A 23408-nucleotide genomic window follows, 5' to 3' on the forward strand; every position below is an offset into this window, starting at 1 on the left:
TGGATTTACCGACCACGTCTGCTGGAAGTTTGTTCCAAGGATCTACTACTCTTTCAGTGAAATAATATTTCCTCATGTTGCTTTTGATCTTTCCCCCAACTAACTTCAGATTGTGTCCCCTTGTTATTGTCTTCACTTTCCTATTAAAAACACTTCCCTCCTGAACCTTATTTAACCCTTTGACATATTTAAATGTTTCGATCATGTCCCCCCTTTTCCTTCTGTCCTCCAGACTATACAGATTGAGTTCATTAAGTCTTTCCTGGTCAGTTTTATGCTTCAGACCTTCCACCATTCTTGTAGCCCGTCTTTGGACCCCTTCAATTTTGTCAATATCTTTTTGTAGGTGAGGTCTCCAGAACTAAACACAGTATTCCAAATGTGGTCTCACCAGCATTCTATATAGCGGGATCATAATCTCCCTCTTCCTGCTTGTTATACCTCTAGCTATGCAGCCAAGCATCCTACTTGCTTTCCCTACCGCCTGACTGCACTGTTCACCCATTTTGAGACTGTCAGAAATCACTACCCCTAAATCCTTCTCCTCTGGAGTTTGTGATAACACAGAACTGCCAATACAATACTCAGATTGAGGATTCCTTTTCCCCAAGTGCATTATTTTACATTTGGAAACATTAAACTGCAGTTTCCATTGCTTTAACCATTTATCTAGTAAAGCTAAATCATTTACCATATTACAGACGCCTCCAGGAATATCAACCCTATTGCACACTTTAGAGTCATCGGCAAATAGGCAAACCTTCCCTACCAAACCTTCCCCTATGTCACTCACAAACATATTAAAAAGAATAGGACCCAGAACAGACCCTTGTGGCACACCGCTTGTAACCTGACTCTCTTCAGAATACTCGCCGTTAACAATAACTCTCTGATGTCTACGCTTCAGCCAGCTGCAAATCCACTGAACTATCCAGGGATTAAGTCCAATCTTCACTAATTTATCTATCAGCTCTTTATGTGGAACCGTATCAAAGGCTTTGCTGAAGTCCAGGTAGGCAATATCCACGGCACCACCTTCATCCAACACCTTTGTGACATAGTCAAAGAAATCAATGAGATTAGTCTGACACGATTTGCCTTCAGTAAAGCCATGCTGGTTTGGGTCCAATAAGTTATTGTTTTTTAGGTGCTGATTTATCCTCTTTTTGAGTAGAGTCTCCATCATTTTAACTACAACTGATGTCAAGCTAACTGGCCTGTAGTTACCAGCTTCTTCTCTACTGCCCTTCTTGTGGATAGGCACAACACTGGCCATTCTCCAATCCTCGGGAACTTCTCCTGTTAACAGGGATTGGTTAAACAATTCAGTCAGGGGGGTAGCAATGACAGATCTGAGTTCTTTAAGAACTCTGGGGTGGATGCCATCTGGACCCATTGCCTTACTTATCTTTAATTGTTCAAGTTCTTCTAAGACATCGGCTTCTAAGATCACTGGAGCTGAATCCGTACAGCTGGAAGCAATGGTATATGATAATAATAATAATAATAATAATAATAATAATAATAATAATAATAATAATAATGAGGCCTCCCCATGACCCTGCGACCCAAGCTCGGCCATTTGGCAGCTGTCTCCCGTGGTTGACGGCTGCCGTGTCCTGGGGCTGGCGTGGGGTCTCCCTTGGCATCCAGCAAAGTTGATGGGGAAGCCAGCTTGACCCCGTCCCCGTGGCTTCCTTCCCACCGGTTGCCAGACTCGCAGAGGGCCTGTCTCACTGGTCAAGGGGGACCGGGGGCTTCATTGGGGCCGTAGGTTGAGGACCACCTGCCAATCAGTGGGCTGGTGAAATAAATACACGAGGGGCAAAGGCTTTGGGGCCCAAGGGGCTCAGCTGTTGCAAGAACTTTGGGGGGGGCTGGGGGGGGCTTCCAGAGGCAGCTCCGTGGCGCTTCACTCCCGTGGCTTGGAATCCGGAGGGTCCTTGGTGAGCTTGGAAGTCAATTTCTTGTGGCAGTTGCTGTGACAACAGCCCCCCTCCTCCCTTTTGCCTTCTGTTCCCTGGGGGCTTCAGCCCCCACCGCTGCCTTGAGTGAAGCCCACCCCTCAATTTTGAGGAGCTGCCAGAAGGTTGCCCTCCAGGAGCCCAGCCAGCCTCGAGTTCCAGCCCCCCGCTCTCTCTTGCCCCCCAGAGCCCCCCGGCAGGATGGCCACACACCCCACCCGGCAGCCAGCCTGGCAGGAAGAGGAGCGCAGGGGGGGGGCTCAGGTTCCGCGTCAGGACACCAAGGTAGCGCAGATCAGGGCTTAGCGTGGTGACTTGTCCAGCAAGCCCAGTGGATGCCCTTGGGGGCCCGTCCGTCACTCCCTGCGTGGCACAGCCGTGGCCGCGGAGGCCTCCAGGGCGGACAGAAGACCCGAATGCCACCCCCGCCTGGCCAAAGGGACCCTGGTGGCGGCACAGTGGCTGGAGTCCAGCACTGCAGGCCAACTCTGCCCCCTTTCAGGGGTTCGGTTCTGAGAGGCTCCGGGTGGACTCGGCCTCCCGCCCTTCCCAGGTGGGTCGAAGGAGGACCCAGAGGGTTGGGGGAGGCATGGCCAGGGGGCGGCCTGGGGAGTGGAGTGGAATGGGGCGGAGTGGGGTACTGTGGGGAGGGCTGGTCAGCCCAGAGGTTGTGGCTGTCCCTTGACTCCCAACAGTCTTGCCTTGACAGACAGAGGGAAGCTTGGGGGGCAGAGGGGCTGGTCATGGAGCCAGCGTCTGGGAGGAGCCGGGGGTCTTGGCCTTGTGGGTGGACCCGGGGCCCTTAGCAAAGGGCAGCCAGAGCTCCTCCTCAATGGAAGGGGGGGGCTTGGGTGGCCTTACCGGAGGCTCCTTGGGGAGGATTCCTGGGGGGCTTGGCTACGGAGGAGAGGGAGCCGTTGGGCTCTGCCAGGGGATGGGAATTCTGGCTCCGCAGGCTGCCTCACTGAGGACACACCCACCAAGGGGGCCCCTGGGGGCACAGAGCTGGGCCCAAAACCGGCTTCCCCTCCGAGTCCTTCTCAGACGTGGCCTGCAGCCTGGATTGGTCAACCAAAGGCTGCATTTGGACTTGGGGGTCCAATAACCTAAGAAGAGCCCATCGAGTCCAGCGTTCTGTGTCACCCAGTGGCCCCCCAATTGTACAACTGGGGCAGAAAGAGAAGGCCAGACCCTCCCTTTCCCCGGACCCCCAACCAATGGGACCCAAGGGGATGCTGCCTGGCTCAACCCACGTAGAAGCATAGGCACTTGGCATCCACGAATCTGTCTCATCCTGCCTTGGAGCTATTAAGGCTGACAGCTGTCACGGCCTCTTCTGGACCCTCTGGGTGGAGAAATCTTTCCCTTATCTGTCCTTACTTTCTGACCCGTGAGCTTCAGGGAGTGACCCCCTCGCCCTAGTATCGTGTGATAGTGAAAAGGGTTTTCTCCCTCCCCCTTTTCTGTCCCCTGCAGGATTCTATGCCCTTCGGTCGAGCCCCCCCCCCCCCCTCAAACGCCTGCCTTTCAAGGCTGCAGAGACCGAGGCCTTGCGACCTGGTTTCAGAGGGGGGGGGCTCCGTTCCTTTGGTCACTCTTCTGGCCCTTTCTTTGCACCTTTTCCTTCCCACGCAGAGGAGCCCAGACCCCCGGGCCAGCAGAGGCCTGAATCTCAGGGAGGGTCTTTCCCCCTCGTCCCTCCCCAAGGCTGCCCCACCCCCTTTTCGGCCTGTCCGGAGCTCTGGCAGGGGCTGTCCGGGAGGGGGCAGGGGGTGAGCCTTGAGCGTGCAGACCCAACCCCCCCCCCCCCAATTGTAGCCGCGTCCTGGGCGCCCTCCGACCCATCTGCAGGGGCCGAGCCAGACACGGTGCAGCTGCCGGGGGTTGTGCCGTTGTGAGTCTCTGGCCGTGTGTGGAGCCGCCGTCTGCTGGGGTTTAGTGCTGTCTCCGTTGAAACATGGCTGGGGGTGGAAGAGCTGGTGGCCCAATGCCAACCCCCAACCTTCCCCAAGACCCCCCCCCCCCGCTCCCCCCTCTTTAAAGTCACATTTCCAGGCCAGACAAAGAATTAATCTCTGGGCACTTCAGATTGCTGGCAGCGCAAAGCAGGATGTGGGATATATTTTCTCTCTCTCTCTCCCTCCCTCTCCCTGTGTCTTGGCTGACTTTTTTACCTCTGGAAGAATTTGGAAGGGCCCTGAGATCCCCCCCCCTTTCCCCCCTCCCCACTCGCTCGCTCGCTCTCTCGCCCGCCTGCCTTGGTGCCTGTGCGCAGCTTTCCTGCACAGCCGAGAGCTCTGGCCCTGCTGCTGCTGCTGCTGCTGTGGCTTCACCCCTAATAGGTTTCATATGCCGGAGCCGTTGACATCAGTCTGAAAGCATTTTGCACGTGATCCGCTGCGTTTCCTGCAGGAAATGTGCAAGATATTTATTAAGAACTAATAAAACAAACCTCTCTTGAGCTCTTAGGTAGTGTTCAATTGTTCGTGTCTCCCCCGTTTCCTTTTATCAGCCAGGAGTTGTGTTGTGTTGCTTCTCCCCCCCCCCCTCTCTCTCTCTCTCTCCCACCAGCCCCCTCCCCATCTGCCTCCCCCCAGGTCTTCAGAAGGCTGGACCGGCTGGGAGAAAAGAGCCCGGCCTGCCAACCAGCCTGTGCCCGGAGGGGGGCCTGGACGGCAGGAGGGGAGCGGTGGTGTGTGCGTGCGTGCGTGCATGCGCGGGTGCTGGTGTGGTTGCTGGCCTTCCTGCCAGCTGTGGGGCTCACCACTTTCTTCGGCCGCTCCCCTTGGCTCCCCTTCTGAGGGCAGAGCTGCTGGTTAGCCGTGGCCATAGCAGTTAGACCGACCGACCTCTTCACGGTGCTTTTTCCCAGCCCTCCCTAAGGTGGTTTAGACAGAGCCAGCCCCCTTGACCCTCTGGGCCCTCACCTTACCCACCTCGGAAGGGCGGAGGGCTGAGTCCACCTGGATCCTCCTGAGATTCCATCTGTCAAACAGCTGGCAGGCGGTGGGCAGCAGAGGTAGCTGGCGGGACTGCACTCTAACCACTGCACCACTGAGGAGGGGAGGAAGGAACATGAGAAGAGAGCAATGGGGAGACCCCACTGGGAATAATCCTGGGTCCAGTTCTGGAGACCCCACCTACAAAAACAGATGGACAAAATTGAACGGGTCCAAAGACGGGCTACAAGAATGGCGGAAGGTCTTAAGCATAAAACGTATCAGGAAAGACTTCATGGACTCCATCTGTAGAGTCTGGAGGACAGAAGGAAAAGGGGGGACATGATCGAAACATTTCAATATGTTAAAGGGTTAAATAAGGTCCAGGAGGGAAGTGTTTTTAATAGGAAAGTGAACACAAGAACAATCTGAGGTTAGTTGGGGGAAAGATCAGAAGCAACATGAGAAAATATTATTTGACTGAAAGTAGTAGATGCTTGGAAGAAACTTCCAGCAGACGTGGTTGGTTAAGCCACAGGAACTGAATTTAAACATGCCTGGGATAAACATATAACCATCCTAAGATAATATACATGAAATAGTATAAGGGCAGACTAGAGGGACCATGAGGTCTTTTTCTGCCATCAATCTTCTAGGTTTCTATGTTTTTAAGAGCCCTGTTAATTCAGACCAAAGCCCATCAAGTCCAGCATTCTGTGTCACCCAGTGGCCCCCCAATTGTCCAGGGGGATCTTGACCAGAAAGAGGAGGCAAGACCCTCCCTTTCCCTTCATCCCCCAACAAATGGGACCCAAGGGAACCCTGCCTCTGCCCCAACCCACATAGAGGCATAGGCACTTGTACACCCCTTTCAATAGCCACCTATGACACACTTGGCATCCATGAATCTGTCTCATCCTGCCTTGATACTATCAAGGCTGACAGCTGTCACGACCTCGTCTGGGGAGTCCCATCAACCAAGGACCCTCTGGGGGAAGAAAATATCTCCTTGATTTGTCCTCACCTTCTCCCCTCTGAGCTTTAGGGAGGGGCCCCTTGTCCTTGTATTGTGGGATAGAGAAAAATAATTTTTCTCTCTCCACCTTTTCTGTCCCGTGCAGGATTTTATACCCTTTGATCAAGTCCCCCCTTCAATGCTGCCTTTCAAGGCTGAAGAGACCGAGGCCTTGCAACCTGGTTTCATAAGGGAAGGGCTCCATTCCCTTGGTCATTCTTGTTGTTGTTGTGTTATTATTATTATTATTATTATTATTATTATTATTATTATTATTATTATTATTTATTGGATTTGTATGCTGCCCCTCTCCGTAGACTCGGGGCGGCTAACAACAATGATAAAAACAGCATGTAACAATCCAATATTAAAACAACTAAAAACCCTTATTATAAAATTGCCCTTTTTTGCACCTTTCCCAGTTCCATTCTATCCTCCTTGAGGTGCGGTGTCCAGAACTGCACACAGGACTCCAAGTGGGGTCTCACCATCGATTTGTACAGAGCAACACAACGCTTGCGGACCTATTTTCCATTCCCTTCCTAATCAGGACAAGCATGGAATTTGCTTTTTTTACTGCTGCTGCGCACTGGGTTGACCTCTTCATTGAGCTGTCCACCAAGACCCCAAGACCCCTTCTCGGGTTGTCTCAGAAATCTTGGTCCCCATCAGTTGGTGGGTGTCTTTGGGGTCCTTTGCCCCGATGTGCATAACTTTGCACTTGTTTAGGTTAAAATGCATTTGCCCCTTTGTTGCCCACTCCCTCAATTTCAGAGATCCTTCTGGAGCTCCTGACAATCAGTTTTCACTTTTCACTTTGCTACCTCACTAGATCATTAAATTAAAAAGTAAAGGTCCCAAAACTGAACCTTGGGTGACACCACTTCTCACTTCTTTCCATCCTGAGAATTGTCCATTTATTGCCGCCCTTTGCTTCCTACAATTTCCTACAGAAAGGAAGGAAGGAATAGAAGCATTCACAGCCCCCTCTAAAGGGGTTTACACAGAGTCAGCCTCTTTCGCCCCCAACATTTTGACCCATCTGGGAAGGACGGAAGGCTGAGTCCACCTGGAGTCGGTGGTGAGATTTGAACCGCTCAACTACAGCTAGCAGATAGCGGAAGGAGCCTGCAGTGCTGAACTCTAACCTCTGCGCCACCCCAGCTCGGTTAACTGGTCACAAAGCAGAGGTGGCGGCCTGGGCGGTCCGAGGGGCTCTGTGCCCAGCTGAAAGAGGGTGGGACTATCTGGCCGTGGAGCTGACCTCCGGACAGGTTGCTCAAGAGCTGGGGAGAGGGCAGGTGGGGAGCAGGCGAGGGTCTCTCTCTTCCCTCCCTGGGCTCTAAGCCTTGGCTGGTTTTGGGGGGCTCAGGCAGAGGCCAACTTTTGGGGTTCCCTTTTGGCAGCAGCCAGAGTGGGGCTCCCCAGCTGCAGAGCGGTGGTCTGTCCGTGTGTGTCCCCTTCCCCTTTTTTTAAAAAAAACCCAGCTTCTGAAAGGCTGGAGGAGACACAGACAGACATAATTTGGGGACCCCCCTCCCCTGTTGTGGCTGCTATGGGAAGCCAAGAGGGCCCCCTGGGAAGAGGGGGGCCCGGCCGCCTGCCTGCCCTGGTGCCCGTCCGGTGCCTGTCTGTGGGGGCCTTGGGGGCTGGCCGGGGAAGGGGGGAAGGAAGCTCTGCCTGGCCCTCTGGGCTTTCTCCGCTTGATAAGCCTCGGAGCGGAGGGAGGGAGGGACGGGGGGGGGCGCTCGGATCGGACTTGGCAGGGCGGCCTCATTCTTTTGTCTGCCTGTTTATTTTCCCCCTCATCCTTCCACATGTGTGTTGCAGCCTGCAGCCAAACCCTCCGCAAGGCACGGAGCAGAAGCCCCACGGCTCCCTTGCCCCTCTGCACCGGGGCCCACGCGGGAGGAGGGGGCCCGTTTCCCCAGGCAGCCCTGGAGAAGGGCCCAAGGGTGGTGGCCCCCGAGCCCCCAGTGATTCCTTAGCCTTGGCCAACTGGAGTCCTGCTGGCCGCGGGGAGGTGCCACGCAGCCGGACAGCCACAGGCCGTGTCCCCACCCTCACTGGGCACATGCCGCTTTTCTGCCGCCACCTCTTCCCTCGTGCCACGCCAGGCCCTAAAAAGCTCTGCGGAGGAGGAGGAGGGGGAATGACAGCCCCTCCGGACTGTCCGAAGGGAAAGGGCCTGTGTCCCATCCAGGCTGAGCCTCCCCAGCCCTGGGGCTCTTGGGAGAGGATCCGGGCAGGAGGCCCAGGCAGCGTTTCCACGGCTCCTGCCCAAGGACCCCATGGGGGGCACCAACAGGGCTCTTGCCTGACCTTCAGCCCCCCCCCCCCCCCCCCGGGGAATGGGGGGAGGCCCGGGCCGTTGAGCTGAGCGCTGGGGGTGGGCTGGGCTCTCTCCTGGCGAAGGGCCCAGGGGGGAGAACGGAGGCCGGACCGCTTGTGCGCCTGTTGCCCTGAGGCGTTTTGACCTTTGGAAGGCGGCTGGCCCCTTCTCCGGCTTTGAGGGCTTCCAAACACAGACGCGCTGGCCTTAAATTTAGGGGAAAATATTTGACTCGGCCGGCCATGGGTTGCTCGGAGGGGGGGAGGGGCTCAGCAGTGCTGCTGGTCAGAACTGCTGGAACTGGAGCCCGGCTTGGAATGGCCGCCTGGAGCTCACCGGTAGCCACAGCTGCTTCCGAATCCTCTGGCCCCTCAGAGGGTGGGGCTGCCCCTCCGTGGCCTCCTTGGGACCCCTGAGCTGGGCTCCTTGGCTCCTGGGGGCTCTTGGCCATTGGTGGCAAAGGGGGGGGCGGGGGTCCGGCCATCCTGCATTCTTGACCAGGCATACTCTAAAGGGTGAGTTCCCCGGCAACGGGGTGGAGACCCCTGCTCGATGCCCCCCCAGCACTGCAAGTGGGCATAAAAGGCCCCCAGGGGGCTCGGAGGCCCTTCCCGTCTGCAGTGCCCAGGAGCCCCCCCCCCGCCTCCCTTTGGTGAACCTGGGGGGCCGCAAAGATTGAAACCAAAAGTGAAAGACGTTATAAAACCGATGTTGGTTTTGAACCACTGACCTGCAGATCTAGCAGTGGCCTGCAGTACTGCCCTCTACCCACTGCGCCACCTCGGCCCTTTATGCCTCAGGGGTTCAGGCCCAGTTGGGCCTTGGCATTTTTAAGGAAGGGGGTGTGATGGTGGGGAGGACACGGAGTGGGGGGGGGGCTTCCCAGCTGCATCCCAAAGCCCAGAGCCTCTTTTGCAGACGGGGGCTCTGGAAGCTTGGGGGGGCTGCAAATGGCACACCCAGGTTGCACCCCCCCTTCCTCACGATGTTGGTGCCCTCCTGGGCGCTTTGATCCGTCCGTTTTCTCTCCTCCTGGGGGGGGGAGGGGAGACTTTGTTCTCTGCCCCTGCGGTTCGTGCGCCACCTGCGACCAGAGGTGAAAGCCCAGCGTGTCTGTGGCCAAGTGGACACACTGGCGAAAGGAGTTTGTGCTTCATTGCGATGGGTGTGAGTCGCTGCAGTTGTTAAGTTAGAATCATGGCCCTTCGGTGAATCTGCCCCCCTCCCGCCCCCCCGTTGACATCTGCCTGTCGGAGGGTCGCAAAAAGGGCCAGGTGCTCCCAGGACGCGGCAGGCGTCATAAATATTAGCCAGGTGGCCAAGCGCCTGAGTTTTGACCAGGGGGCCGTGGGAATTCTGCAGTGGTTGGACGTATATCCCACTTCACGATGCTTTGACAGCCCCCTCTAAGCGCTTGACAGAGTCAGCCTCTTTTGCCCCCCACAATCTGGGCCCTCACTTGACCTCCCTTGGAAGCAGGGAAGGCTGAGTCCACCTGGAGCTGGTGGGGAGATTTGAACTGCTGACCTACAGCTGGCAGTTGGCTGAAGGAGCCTGCAGGGCTGCCCTCTAAGCAGGGCACCCCCCAGGCTCTCTCTTGTTCAGTGGCATCCTAACTTTGGTCAGGGCCCCCTCCCCGAAAGCCCCACTCAGGGCCTGGGCCTGGCCTATGGAAGCCCCCCCCCCTCCCCCCCCTGCACAGGTGGCACAGAGGTCCCTGGGGGGTGTCCAGGGTTGTGGCTGCTCGGCCTGTCTGCCCCCCCCTCCACAGGCGGAAATGGCTTCTCAGCCTGCCTTTCAGGAAGTCTCTGGGAATAGCGCGTTCTAAAAATGGGAGCCCCCCCCCCCCCCGCGGACACTTCCGGGAAGAGGCCGCACTGCTGCTTCCGTTGCCAGGGCCGAGCGTGTGCCCTCCCGCCACAGGGCGGCTGTACGTGTGCGCAGGCAGGTCGGGGGGTTGTTGCTGACGCTTGGCAGGCGGGGGGAGAGGAAGCCACGGGGGGGGGGGAGAGGGCTGGGGGGGATCTTGGCCGGGCACTCGGAGGGCTCAGCAGCTCTTCCTGGGCACGGCCGGCCAAAGGAGGGCTGACCCTTCCCACCAGGCCAGCAGGGATTCCTCAACGCTGCCGCTGCTTCCTGGTGACGAATTCAGGCCCTGAGCTGCAGGGGGCGGCGGTGGGGGGGCTGGAAGGAACCGATGAAGTGTTGAGTGCCTGATGGCCTCCCTGGGGGCTCCCTGCTCCTCCTTGCCCCTTCCCCAGTTTTGGCAGCCTGCGCCTCTGCTCCAACAAGCCCACCGCCCACACTCCCCAATCGGGGAGGGGGAGCCAGCGGGGGTGCGGGTGGGGCAGGCTAGGGGGCTTCTCGGGGGCACGGCCAGGCCAGCAGGGGAGGGGAGATGGGGCAGCACGCCCCCTCCCGACCTCTGGGCAGGGCTGGCTGGCTGCCATAGATAGGCCTTGGGAGGTGCCATGGGTCTGGGGGGCAATGGGTGTCCCCCCCCCCACTGCCTTCCATTCCATTGGGTTTCTCCTTTCCGGACTCTGGGCGGCATGAGAAACCACCCATCCATAGTAAACAATGTACGAAAACAGTGGCGATATAAACAGTTAAAAAACCCCAAAAGGCAACAACCATGGAGGAAACGTCTGCATTTCTTGGGCCGGGCGCTTGCAGGGCCCCCAGGAATAACGGTGGGTGAAGAACCATGATAAGTAGACACGTTTGTGCCAGGCCCCCTGGAATGACCGGGGCTTCCCCACCACACCACCCACGGCCCCTCCCCCTCGCTTGCCCCAAACTCTCCAGCAGGAAGCACACAGACGAGGGCAAGTGGCCGGCCGGCCTCGGTTTCCCTCCCGGCCACACACAGCGGTTGCAGGAACTGGACAGGAGGACGAGGGGGAGAGCTGAGGGGAGGGGCTGCAGTATTTGAGGGGGGGGCAGCAGCGCTCTAACACTGGAGGATGGTGAGGAGGAAAACCTCTCTGAAATGGGGCAGGACTAGAAGACCTCCGGGGGCCCCTTCCAGCTCTCTTGTGATGGGTTGGGCCTTGTGGTACTACTTGCCTGAGATCATGTCTCGGGCGGTTCCTCTGTTATTCAGAAAGGGGGAGGGGGGCTGTCTGGTGCTGAGCCTGCAGGAGATGCTCCCGGCTGGGGGCCCCCTCCTCTTCCCCCTCCCCACGTCCTGCAGGAGGCCAAGCCCAGCGTGGGGCCTGGGGCATCTGAGAGGCCGCCTGGCTCAGCCACGGCTCCTCCCCAGCTTCGCCTGGCAGGTCCACAGGGGGCCTGGCCAGTGGACCCTCCTGCTTGGCCCGGCCTCCGTGGGGCTGACCCTGCCGGCTCCAGCGTGGCCAAGGGCTGCGTGGCGGGCATCGCCTTGGCTCCAGCTTCCCTGCAGGGAGGGCGTCAGAGGGGAGGGGGGCTGGATTCCTCCCCCTCCTCCTAGGCCAGGGGTCCAGGCTTGGCACACACACACACACTCACCCTCTGCCCCTCCCTCCTCCACCCTGGCTGAGAGGTGCCGCCAGCGCCCCCTGCTGGACAGGGCCGGAAGAGGGCCCCCCCCCCCTCCCGCTTCCCCGGAGCTGCTGATGGGCTTCGGGGCTCCTTGACAGTTACAATAACAAGCCGGGCCTTGCTCTGTTTCCCAGCAGGCGGAGGCTGGCGGTTGCTCCGCTGAAAGATGTATAGCGCTAATTAGGAACTCATAACATCCGGCCACATGGCGGCCTTCTCCCCGCCATCCATTTCCTGAGACCCGGCAACTTGGACGACAGTTGGTTTATGTTTCCCACCAATATTTTGTTCTCTGGGAAACCAGAGTCCTCTCTGCGGCCCAGGGCGGCCCAGGTAGCTTGGCAGAGGCCAGGCCGGCACCCAGCCTGGACCAGGGGCCCACCGGACGTGTCCCAGGCCCTGGCTTGGAAAGTGCTGACCCTCATGCTGAGGGTCGCAAGGAAGCCCTCCCCCCCAGCCGCTTTGGCCCTGTGAGAGAGAAGCCCTTGGCTGGGCGGGCAGCGTTGGGGGCCTGGCAGGGGTCAGCCGCTGGTCCCCTGTCAGCCTTCCCCTTCTGGGTCGTCCTCCAGCCACCCTCTTGACCATGAAAGCAGCTTCCGGTCTTTCTGAGAGCCCGGCCTCTCACCAGGCCAGACAGCCACCCTGTCGTATCCTGCAAGGCGCCTGGGAGACATTTGCAGGTGGGGGACATCCAGCCTAACCCCCCCCCCCCCCACGGGAGCGTGGCCATCGCCTCAAGACCAAACACTGCAAGAAACCGGGGCAGCTTCCAGTGCGAGAGGTGGGGTCTCCCGGGCGGGAACTAGGGGGTGGAACCCTCCCAGTTCAGCCCATTTTGGCCACGCAGGTAGTAGCAGTTGCGGTGGCTGGTTCAGAGAATTGGTAGCGCTGGCAGCACAAGGCTCGGCCCCCCTGCCAGTTTGCCTGAAAGACAGAAAGGAGGGGGGAGGGGGAGAAAAAAGAAAAGGGGGGTGGGGTGTTAGAAGAAAAACAAATCCCTTCCGTCCCCTGTCCGGTTGTCTCTCCTTGTCTCCTTTATCTTTTCTTCCTTTCAAATATGTCCACCTCTACTTTTATATCTTCTATTCCTTTCTTTACTTAGATTACTACAGATCTATTCTCTTCCACGTGTGTTATGTATTGGACTAAATAACTAAATAAATAAAATTGCTGTCGCTTTAAATCAGGAGTCTCCAAACCTAGCGGCCTGGCTGGCTGAGGGATTCTGGGAGTTGTAGTCTGCAAGTCTTAATGTTGCAAACTTTGGAGACTCCCGCTGTAAATTGAAAAGCCTTGGAGGCTGCTGGGAAGGAGCCGAGTGACCGTGGGCAGCGGATAAAAAGGAGGATTCTTACACGGGTCTATGGTTTTGAAACTTGGGGGGGTTGTGCAATATGGGCTTTGTGTTTCTAAAAGGGTTCGGGTAGCCCCCGTGGTGGCTAAGTGACTTTCGGCCTGAATGTGGGGTTGCCTGTGTGATTCGGCTACTTGCCGTGGGGAAATTTCAGACTCTGCCCTCTGGGACGGGTTTGCCCGCTTGTGCGAATGGAACCGCCACTTTCTGTACCGGTCAGTGGTGGCGAACCCAGGTGGCCTGTGGAGCCCTATCGGCCGGCACGCAACCCGCTGCCCTGGTGAACTTGCAGTGCGCGTGTGGGTGTGCCGGCCAGCTGATTTGGGGCTTGTGCAGAGGCTTCGGGGGGGGGAGCCATTTTCCCCCTCCCCAGGCGCCAAGAATGTCCCTGCAGCCCGGAGAGGGTGGGGAACGGGCCCCCCAGGCTGACCGGAAGCCCAGACATGTGTGAACGGGGGGGGGGGATTGTGCATGCACGCGCAGGGGGGGGGGAGCATTGAATTATGGGTACGGGGGAGTTGAAATACATTAGGTTTGTTGATTATATTAAAATAGGTTTAATTAACTTTAATGAAATGTACTAATAAAATAAGTTGAATAAAATAAGTTGGGATATAAGAATTGAGATGGTTTGAAAGATTTATAAAAAAAGAAATTAATGACTAACATTTGCTCTGTGTTTTAGGAGCTACTGAAATAAGATGAAATTGGCCTTTTTTCCTATGTATTTTTTTAAAAATAATCTTTATTAAGTTTCTACATATGAAAACCAATCTAAACAAAATCTAACAATCTAAACAAAACACACAAAGGGAAAGAAAAAAGAAAAGTGAAAGGACATATAGAACGTTCAGTGGTGTTCGATATATGTGCTGTATTTTAATGCTTAAGATCAGGCAGACGATATATAGGGGGTCTCACTTTGAGGACAGGCGTGGGAAGAAGGGGAGCGGGCATCCTGGCTTCCTAGTTCATTAGAACCTTAGAAATATGGTCTGTTTGTTTGTTGTTCTGTATTTGAGGGGAGATCAAGGAGGAAACGTAAGACAAAGATCATTGTGATTGCTGGGTGACCAAATTAGAAGGTTTTTGCAATAAGGGGGAAAGTATTTGTGTAGAAATTAACAGTTTTGAATTATGAATTCCTGGCCCTGCCTTCAGGGGCTTTGGAGAAGAGGTCGAGCCCCCGCCCTTCTCTGTGGTAGCCCCTCAAATGTTGGAAGATGCTCTCAGGTCGAGACAGAGCCAATCCCGGCCACGTTTTTTCATTGTTGTTGTTGTTGTTATTATTTATTAGATTTGTATGCTGCCCTTCTCCGGAGACTGTGGGCAGCTCACAAGGCACAATATAAACAATACAACAACAAATCTAATGAATTAAAAATTACAACTAAAATCCCAATATATTAAAATTAGTCAGCCAACTCATTCACAACTACACATCACATTTAGTAAACGGAGGGGGGGGCGACATAAGTCAGTCTTGAGACTCTTGCAGAAGGCGAGGAGGATGGGGGCCGTGCGAATCTCTGGGGGGAGCTGATTCCAGAGGGCTGGGCCCCCACCGAGAAGGCCCTTCCCCTAGGCCCCGCCAGAGGACATTGGCTGACGGGACCCGGAGAAGGGCCACTCTGTGGGGCCTCAGTGGTGGGTGGGATTCAGGCCTCTGTCCCCCTAATCACCTTTGGGGCGACATTTTGGGATGGTTCTTGAATCCCAGCCGTGGCCGCACCTTCACCCACTGACGGCTGGAGGCCGGTGCCTAGATTGCATCCGGCCTTGACTGCCGCAGTCTGCTCCCCCTGGGGCTCCCCTGGGAGGCTGCATCTGGGGTGACATGGGGGGCAGGCTGTGCGAAGCCCCAGAGTCATGTCTCACTGGCATTGGAAGAACTGCCCCAGTTGAGCTCAGTGTGTTTCAGCCCCGAATGCCGGATCTTGTGAGTTTGTTGGGTGGTTGATGTCAGCAGAGGGGCCATTCCAAGGAGGCCCTGAAAGTCCCTCAGAGATCGCCCCCCCTCTTGCCTGGCTTCCTGTTTATTTTTCTGCATTAAAAAATACCTGGGTGGACACGGGACCCTCTCCAGCGCTTGCGGGCAGCCTTGGCACATAACCTGCCCCTGGCTGGTTGCCGCTGGGCTCACTTTGGGGGCAGGGCTGGTGCTTGGCCCCTCGGCTGCTTCACAGGCCAACAAGCCGGGGCCCCCTCTCCTGCGCCCCCTCCCCGTCTCTGCCCAACTTAGGGACATGCCACTTTGGGTAGCCTGCGTAAAAGAGGCAGAAGGCCCTTCCCATGCAGCTGGCTCACAAAGAGGGAGGCCTTGCCGGGGCCCCCAGGGATTCAGGACGGGGCGCCCCAGGGGGGATTGGGGCGCAGGGCCTGGCAGGGCGGCTGGGGGCCGAGAGCCCCATGGCTTCCCCCCCCCCGCCTCCAACGTCGCCTCCCGCTTGCCTCCTAGAGTGCCTGTCCGAAGACTGCCGCTCGGTGCTCCAGGAACAGGCCTGTGCCCTGGGCCTCGCCATGTTTGCCGTCCTGGTCAAGCGCTGCACCCGTCTGCTGCAAGACGTCTCCCTGGGTAAGGCCCCGCCCTCCCTTCCCACCCCCCACCCACCCCACCTGTGGGCCCTTCTCCCCTGGGGTGGGGGCTCTGCCGAATCTCGCACCAGCGCATGCGCACACTCCGGCAGCACCAGCAGCAGGGGGGCCCTCGCTGCTCTCGGGGTGTTTTGGGGGGAGGGGCTGGGGGATTCGGACCCCCTGGATTTCAGGGCTCCCCAGGAAGCTCCCCAGGGCCATGGGTGCCTCTTGCGGGGGCCCGGGGGGGGGGGGCGGCCTGCCATTGCTCTCATTTGCCTGCTGAAGACAGGGCCTGGCGTGGCCGGTGTGGCTCCATTTTGACCCGGCCGAGTCCTGCAGCCGGCGCCTCGGTTTCCCCCACGGCCTGCGGAGGCGAGAGCCGCTCATGGCCGCCTGCCTGTCAAAAAAAGGGCCTGGGTTTCAAATGCGACCGCAGCACGTCCAGACCACAGTTGGTGGCCGTCGGCTCGTTGGGGTCCGCGATAAAAATAGCCCCGGCCTGGTTTAGTGCAGGTTGAGAGCGGTTGGCCCTGAGCCTCTGGCGGGAGCAGGAAACGCCCCCCCCCACTCCAGCCCCTGTTCCCCAGCCGGCTCTCACAGGAGTGCCCCCCCCCCAGGGTATCTGCAGACAGGGGAAACCCCCCCCCCCTCTATCTCTGGCCTGCTCCCTGCTCTGAATTGCAAACTTCCCACCCACCAACGCGCCCTTGAAGAGCCCCATAGAGCTCCAAGTCAATCCAACTGTCCACTTAGGAAGCAACACTGATTGACAGGCCACTTCCCCTGCTACGTTTCCTTCCTTCAGATCCGGGATCCGCCCTTGGGGGGCCACCTTTATTTTTTGAGCAGTCTCTGAGGGGAATCTGGTGGGTTGTGTGGGTGGATCTCCTGGTGAATCTGGGCAGAACACGGGACCGGACCCAGGCGGAAGAGTCCTCATCTTGGGACACTGCCCTTAGCGACCCACTTTCCAAGGCGGCTGCTCCGTCCCGGTCACTCTTCCAGCGTCCCTCCGTCCCTCTCGCCACCTTCGGACAGCAAGCCCGCCTCCCTTAACGACCGCGGCCAAGTCCCCTCCCCCACGGTCCCCGCTTGGCAACAGGCATGTTGGGGGGAGGCTGGTCGTAAGTCCAGGACCCCAAAAGGAGCCCCCCCAGGAGTCGGACCCCCTCTGGACCCAGGCACGGAGAGCGGGAGAATAGGAGCCTTCAACGGGGCTGCAGGAGGGGGGGGGCGCTTCGTGTCTCTCTCCCCCCCCAGCCCTGACCTGCTGACCCCCCCCCCTCCTTTCCGGCAGCGGCCCAGGCCCAGGGGGACCCCGAGGAGGACGACATCAAGGTCTCCGCTTTCCCACCGGACCTGAAGGAGCTGCTGCCCAGCATCAAGGTCTGGTCGGACTGGATGCTCGGACACCCGGACACCTGGAACCCCCCGCCCAGCGCCCTGGAGCTGCCCCCACCGTACGTTGGATGCTGGTGCTGGTGCTGGTGCTGCTGCTTGGAATTGGGGGGGGGGGTCTGTCACCTTCACCAGCCCCAGCCCCCCCCCCCCCGACACAACATTTGGGTCCTGGGGGGAGACAGCTCTAAGACCCCCCCCTCCATGTCAGAGAGAGGAAGACCCCCTCCCTTCTTGCCTTTGAAGCTGACTCTCTGTGTGACCCCCCCCCACTGCCCCCCCCCCTCGGCTTCTTCCCCTTTCGCTCCCTGCTACTTTTTCCTTTCCTGCTTTTGGCCGAGGAAATGGACCTCGCACGCAGGAAGTGCCCCCCCCCCGTTTTGGGAACGGGGAGGGCTGGGCCTGTTTTCTGTTGGCTGGCTGGGAAGGAGGCCCGGAGGGGAGGGGGCTGCTGTCCCCCCCTCCGAGAGCGATGGGTGGGCCGTCCTGGGCAGGCCCAGAAGGGGCAGGGGAGGGGGGGCCAGGTGCCAGCACAGCCGCCTCTCTTCCGAATCAGAGGCCCCCCCCCCGTGGCCCCCTAGCCTCCCTTGCAGGGCCGTCCTTTTCTCTCCCCAGCCGCCTCCCCCACCACCCTGGTTCCGGGCCCCCGTGGCCCCCCTTCCCTTGGCTGCCTCCTGACGAAGAAGAAGGGCAACCGGAGGGGGGAGGGAGGGCGGGCTGCCCCCTCTCCGACCCCACCGCCAGCCCTGGTGCAGGACCGCTCCCCCCTCCCCCCCCCCGCCTGCGCTGGCCGTCGGTTCCCAGGGAGGAGGCAGCCCGGCTCAGAGGCCGCGAAACTCGGCCCAGCTGCGGCCGCGTTGGTTTATTGCTTTCAGCTGGTACTTGAACCCGGGTCTCTGGCGCTGGAGCCCTGCCCGGCCTGAATCCCCGGAGCTCCCTCTGCAGCTGCATGACTCCGCGCTGACCCTGGATGAGGATAGGAAAAGGGAGGCCGCGCCAAGCCCCCGTCTCCCCCTCCCTCCCTCCCTCCCTGCCTCCCTCCTTTGGAGCTTGGCCGGCTGCCCGTGACCAGGGTTACATAATGGGAAACATCGCCCGGCTGCCTCTGCCGCTCCTGCACAGCCCCCCCCTCACTCCTCGCCAGGCTGCCTGCCCCCCCCTCCCGTCCCGGAGATGGCTGCCTTCCGCTCCCCCCCCCACCTCCTCTGCTGCGCTGGGAGGAAGGCGGGCAGGCAGTGGCACTGCTGGACACCAGGTGTGGGGGGCACAGGCCCCCTTTGGGGTGAGCCAAAAGGCAGCCCCTCTCCTGCCCCCCCTCCCCACTGTTTGGCGGCTGGAGGCGAGCTGCGTGTGCTGGCCCGGAGCAGGGAAGGGGGCCCCCGATGGCCCGGCCCACCCAGCTCGGGGGCTGCCAAACCTCACCCAGTCCACTACTGGCAAAGAGCCCCAGTGGGGGGGGGTCATGGCCTTGCCAGCCGGTGCCCAAATCCAGGCTTGCCACGGAAGGCCAGTGGGAGGGGGGGCTCCTCTGCCAGGGCAGGACAGGGTGGGATCCTGGCCCCCACTAGGTGGCTATGGGGGGGGGCTGGATGTGCCTGGAGTTTTTCTGGGCCCCTCCCACCCCCTGGAGCATCCTGCCCCCCCCCCGCTGCTTCTTCAGTGGCCGAGGAAGGTCGGCCAGCAGACCCAGTGGGAAGCCCCTCGCGATGGGTCCTCAAGGGGGGGGCAGCCTGGCTGGGAGTGCCCCCTCCCCCTCAAGACAGGGGTCTCTGCAGGAAGTTCACCCTCAGTTCTGGGGGGGTTTGAGTGAACCATCCCTCCTCCTTCTCTTCTGCCTCCCCCCCATCCAAGCCTCCTCCCACACGTCCCCCCCTTGGCCCAGCTGGCCAGCCCCCCAGGCCCCCACCCCTGGCCTGACTGTGGAGACTGTGGAGCATTTGGGTTTGATGGACAGCCAGCCCCCCCTCCCCCAGGAGAGCCTGCAAGATGTTTCATTTCAGCCCCATGCTCCCCCCCCCGGACGCCCCCCCCCCTGCAGATTTATTCCATCAAATAAACGAGTGCAGATCCTCCACCTGGAGCAGCTTTTGGGGAGGGGGGGCTGGCTGGAAGCCTGCCCCAGAGAAGGTGAGCTCCAAGTCAGCCCCCTTTCCTGCACTCCCCCTCCGTCCTGCCCTGCCGTGGGGCAGCCCCAAGCTCAGCCCCCTTGGGCAATCACCCTGCAAAGGTTCACGCCCCCTCCCCCCCATCCGCCCCTCCCCTTGGTCAGAAAAAGGACCCTCCTCTCAATCACAGCTGGCCCCTCCACACACACACCCCACCCCCTGTGCCCAGGGCTGCAGGCAGAGGGGGCCCCAGAGGCTCCATTGCAGGGCTGGGGGGGTGTTTGGGCCCCACTCCTTGTGCCCTGCTGGGGTCCCTCCCCCCTCCCTCCCTCTGTGCCTGGGTGGGATTGAAGCTTCCCCCCCCCCCAGCCAAGAACGGGAGGTGCCTTCCCCAGCTGTCCGGAGGGACTCAGAGGCTGCCCTCCGCCCCTCCCTCCGGGTCCGAAGGCTCCTGGCCCTCCCAAACTCTCCCCTCCCTCCTGCCCTGCAATTCAGCCTCAGGGACGCTCCCCCCCTCCCTCCCCCGCTCTCTTTCTTTGGGGGGCAATGAGGACTAGAAAGTCGGCCACCGGAGTTTGTCTGGGCCGAGGGTCCGGGGGAAGAGGTCTTACTCCTGGCTGAAGCAGGTGGGCAGTTGGGCCCCAGCTGACAGCCCCCCCTCTTTCTCCACCCCCCCGATGTGTGCAGGGCCTGGGTGGACGTGTGGGAGGCGCTGGCCGGCTTCTGCAACATCCTGACCACGGTCAACCAGTCGGAGGTGCCCCTCTACAAGGACCCGGACGAGGCGGACCTGGTCCAGCTGGGCCTGGAGGAGGACCGGCTGCTCTCGGGCTTCGTCCCACTGCTGGCCGCCCCCCAGGAGCCCTGCTACGTGGAGAAGGCCTCGGACAAGGTCAGGGCCGGGGCCCCCTCCCCTCCTCCCCCTCCCCCTCCTCCCCCTCCTCCTTGGGAAGCCTCCTTCCCTGCGGGCGGGGGGGGCGGGGGCGGGGCTGATGAAGTCATGGCGGGAGGGGGACGGGGGGGGGGAGGCGGCTCCTCTTCAGGGAAAATGTCGACCTTTTAGCCGCTGACATCCAGCTCTGTGTCATGGAAGCCCCCCCCCCTGCTTCCTTCTGCTGCTGCTGTGTGTACGAGGAAGGGGGCCGACGGGGGGGGGGCTCACTGGCATGTGACCCCCCCTTGGTCATTTCCTCCCTTGCTTAGAGAGCCCAGCTTCCCTCCCCTCCAAATGGCTTGCATCACCCTCCTCCCGGCAGCCCCCTCCCCACTTCCTCTCCTCGCCCCCCCCCCACGTGCCCCCCAGGTGCCTCTGTGTGGAAGGGAGGCAGGGGTGGGGAGGGTGCCCCTTCTCGAACTCAGGCCCTGGGCCGCGCAAGGCAGCCCAGTCCCTGGGAGATTCCCACTGGGTCAGCAGTGGGGGGGGGCTCCCAAGGGGAGGGGGCGGAGTGAGACAATCCATCTCAGGTCCCTCCCCCCCCCCCCCGGAAGTCTGGTCCGGGGCTGCTGGAGGGTCTCAGGGAGGGGGGGGCTCTGTGAAGAGCAAAGCCCCCCCCCCCGCGCTGTCGTCCCGCGTAATTGATGCCTGCTGGGTCTGGGGGGCTGCCAGCGTCTCTTGGCCGGAGTCCAGCGTGCTGTAATTTGGTATCCAGGTGTGAAGCCACGTCTGTTCCGTCTTGTTGCGAGGGGGGAGCAGGGGGGGGGGGAGCTGCCACTGGGGAGGGGGAGGGGGGCGGAAGCAGCTGTGCAGGTAGATGGGGAAGGGAGCCGCCCAGCACCTGCACGAGGGGACGGGGGGAGGAGGGGCCCCCCTTGCTCTCAGGCCCCCCACCCCCACTGCCCCGTCCCTCCAGACAGGTATGGGGAGGGCAGCCCCTCTGCCGCCCCCTGGATCTGGCACAGAAGCATCTCCGCTGGAGCCTCCACTAACGAGGCCAAGCTCTGGTTTTGGACCCACAAAGGCCCCCCCCCCAAGAAGGCTCCAGCTGTGGCCCCCAGAGGATGCACGACCCCAAGTGGGAACGTCCGGTCCTCCTCGGGACGCTTGTTTATTTTATTTTATTTTATTGATTAATTGGGGGCCTTTCTAAGGCCTCGGGGCTGCTAACTACACATAATGTAACATACAATATATAACGTCTTTAATCCAATTGATTAAATTTAAAATCTAACCCACCCCACCAAAAAAAGCCATAAAAAGACCCATCACGCCCACCCAGACAACATCCCCACCTAAGATTCACCTGCCAGGGGTCTTCTGGGGTCTTAAGACTCTTGCGGGAGGCGAGGAGGGTGGGATATGAATCTCCGGGCGTGGGACTGATTTCAGAGGTCTGGGGCCCCCACAGAGGAGGCTCTTTCCCTGGGCAACATCATCTGGCTGACGGGACCTGGGGAAGGCCGACTCTGGGGGACCTGGCCGGACACTGGGATTCGTCCCGCACGTAGTCTGTCCCGATGCCATGTGGGGCTCGGTGGTTCCTCTGTCCCTTGTCTCTTGCCCTCTGGCCCCTTTGAATGTCAGCTCCCCCCCCATCCTGCCCCCCAAGACCCTTGTGCCCGTCTCAGCCGAACGTCCAAAGTGGAGGTGTGGCAGGCAGGCAGTGGCCTCTCAGTGCGTCCAGCCACCCAGGCAAAATTGGGGCCACCCCCCAAAACAAGGCGATCTTGAGGAGTTCAACCAATCAGTCTGTGCCCGTCACGGGGAGGGGGGGGCAGCAGAAGGGCTCCGTCCCTGGACGCCTTTGGGGGCAGCCTTAAAGGGGAAGATTGGCCGCTCAGGGTTGAAATGGGGGAGGGGGCCTCTCTGGCCTCAGGGGGGGCGGGGGGGTTCGTCAGTGCTAGAAGGGAGGTAGCAGAGTTTGGAGGGGGGGGAGAAGCCTGTGGGTCCTGCAGACCTCTCGTGACCCAGCTCGGTGGCCACAACCCTCCCCCCTTCTATCTCCATGCCCCCTCCCCCCATTCCAGCCCTCTTCTCCAGCCCTGCGCTTGGATCCCTTCGGCCTCCTGGACATTGGAGGAGGGGGAGGGAGTTGGTGCTGCTCCTTCCCCCCTTGGGCCCCTTGCTGGGTTTTGGCCTGCCGTGAACTAACTGACTGGGGATGGGCAGGTGCGGGGGGGGGGGGGGGGCTTGGCTGAGGCCTCTTGCGGTCAAGGTTGGCCTAACCTGAAGGAGGAGGGCTGGAGGAGGAGGAGGAGGAGGGAGGGGGGAGGTCCTGATGGGAGCTGCAGAAGCCCTCCCTCCCCTCTCTTTGCAAAGCCCCAGGGGGGGGTTAGAGAGGGAGGGTCCCAGGTGGCTGCCTTGCGAAGCTGCCGAGGAGGCTGCGGCTGGGGGGCAGCCAGGTGAAGCCCCCCTTGGGCTATGGGGCCAGCCACAGCTCATCCGCTGATGCCCCTGGGAGCTCCCCCGCCCCCTCCCCCATTTCCCTCTGCATCTGCAGGGGAGGGGGCAGCCTCTGGAGGGCGTCCAGGTGTCGTGGCTGGCGGGGGGAGCTGGCAGTGGAGGGGGGGAACCGCTGGCCCCGAGTCAAGTGAACCAGGCCTGACCCCCAACACGTCACCCCGGGAATGAAATCCTTCTCCCCCATAATTGCCTGGCCTCTCGTTCCTCCCAGGGGATAATTACCTCAAATTAAAGAAATGTGGGGCTCCCCCCTCCCCCCTCCAAAGAAGCCAGCAGAGTGAGGTCTCAGGAAGGGCTCTCTGGCCCTCTTCATGCAGGGGGGGCAGCCCAGGGGTCCGCTGGGTTCTGAAGGCAGAGTTGGAGGCCGAGGGTTGGTCCCTGCCCTCCCCCCAACCCTTGCACGCTGCCCCAAACTCCCTTTCCAGCTCTGGCCCCTCAGCCCCCCAACCCCCCATGGAAGCCCCTTTCAAGGGGGGCCCAGCCTGACGGAGGAGAGAGGGGTGGGACGAGAGGCAGGAGGGACCTTGGAGGTCTTCTAGTCTGGCCCCTGTGGAGGTGCCCTGGGTGGGTCAACGCCACTTGTCCATCAACCCATCAGAGCTGGAAGGGACCTTGGAGGACAGCACGATACCCGATGACAGGTGGCTATCCAGTCTCTTCAGGAATACCTCCCAGCTTCTGGTGGCAGGCAGTTCCACTGGTTAATAAGTTTCTCCTTCGTTCCAGCTTGCTTCCGCTTGTTTCTTGTGCTGCCTTCACGGGGGGGGGGGGGGGGTCTTCTTTGGGGCAGCCCCTCAGATCC

At 60.0% G+C, this 23408-nt stretch overlaps 1 protein-coding gene across 3 annotated transcripts in view; it reads left to right on the forward strand.

Moving 5' to 3' along the window:
* SMG6 (SMG6 nonsense mediated mRNA decay factor) overlaps positions 1-23408 on the forward strand; it is a 68853-nt gene that overhangs the window by 33897 nt on the left and 11548 nt on the right. Inside the window, exons 1-4 of one of the 3 annotated variants that reach the window (XM_070735513.1) lie at positions 13007-13131; positions 15585-15701; positions 17001-17163; positions 19894-20098. In XM_070735513.1, the coding sequence (XP_070591614.1) occupies positions 15647-15701; positions 17001-17163; positions 19894-20098 (423 nt within the window). In that variant the 5' untranslated portion in view covers positions 13007-13131; positions 15585-15646. Of the gene's footprint in view, positions 1-13006; positions 13132-15584; positions 15702-17000; positions 17164-19893; positions 20099-22987; positions 23307-23408 lie in introns of those variants that run through there. The other 2 variants (XM_070735511.1, XM_070735514.1) reach the window with 2 other exon arrangements.

Source organism: Erythrolamprus reginae, chromosome 1 (genome assembly GCF_031021105.1).
Source record: "Erythrolamprus reginae isolate rEryReg1 chromosome 1, rEryReg1.hap1, whole genome shotgun sequence".
NCBI lineage: Eukaryota > Metazoa > Chordata > Lepidosauria > Squamata > Dipsadidae > Erythrolamprus > Erythrolamprus reginae.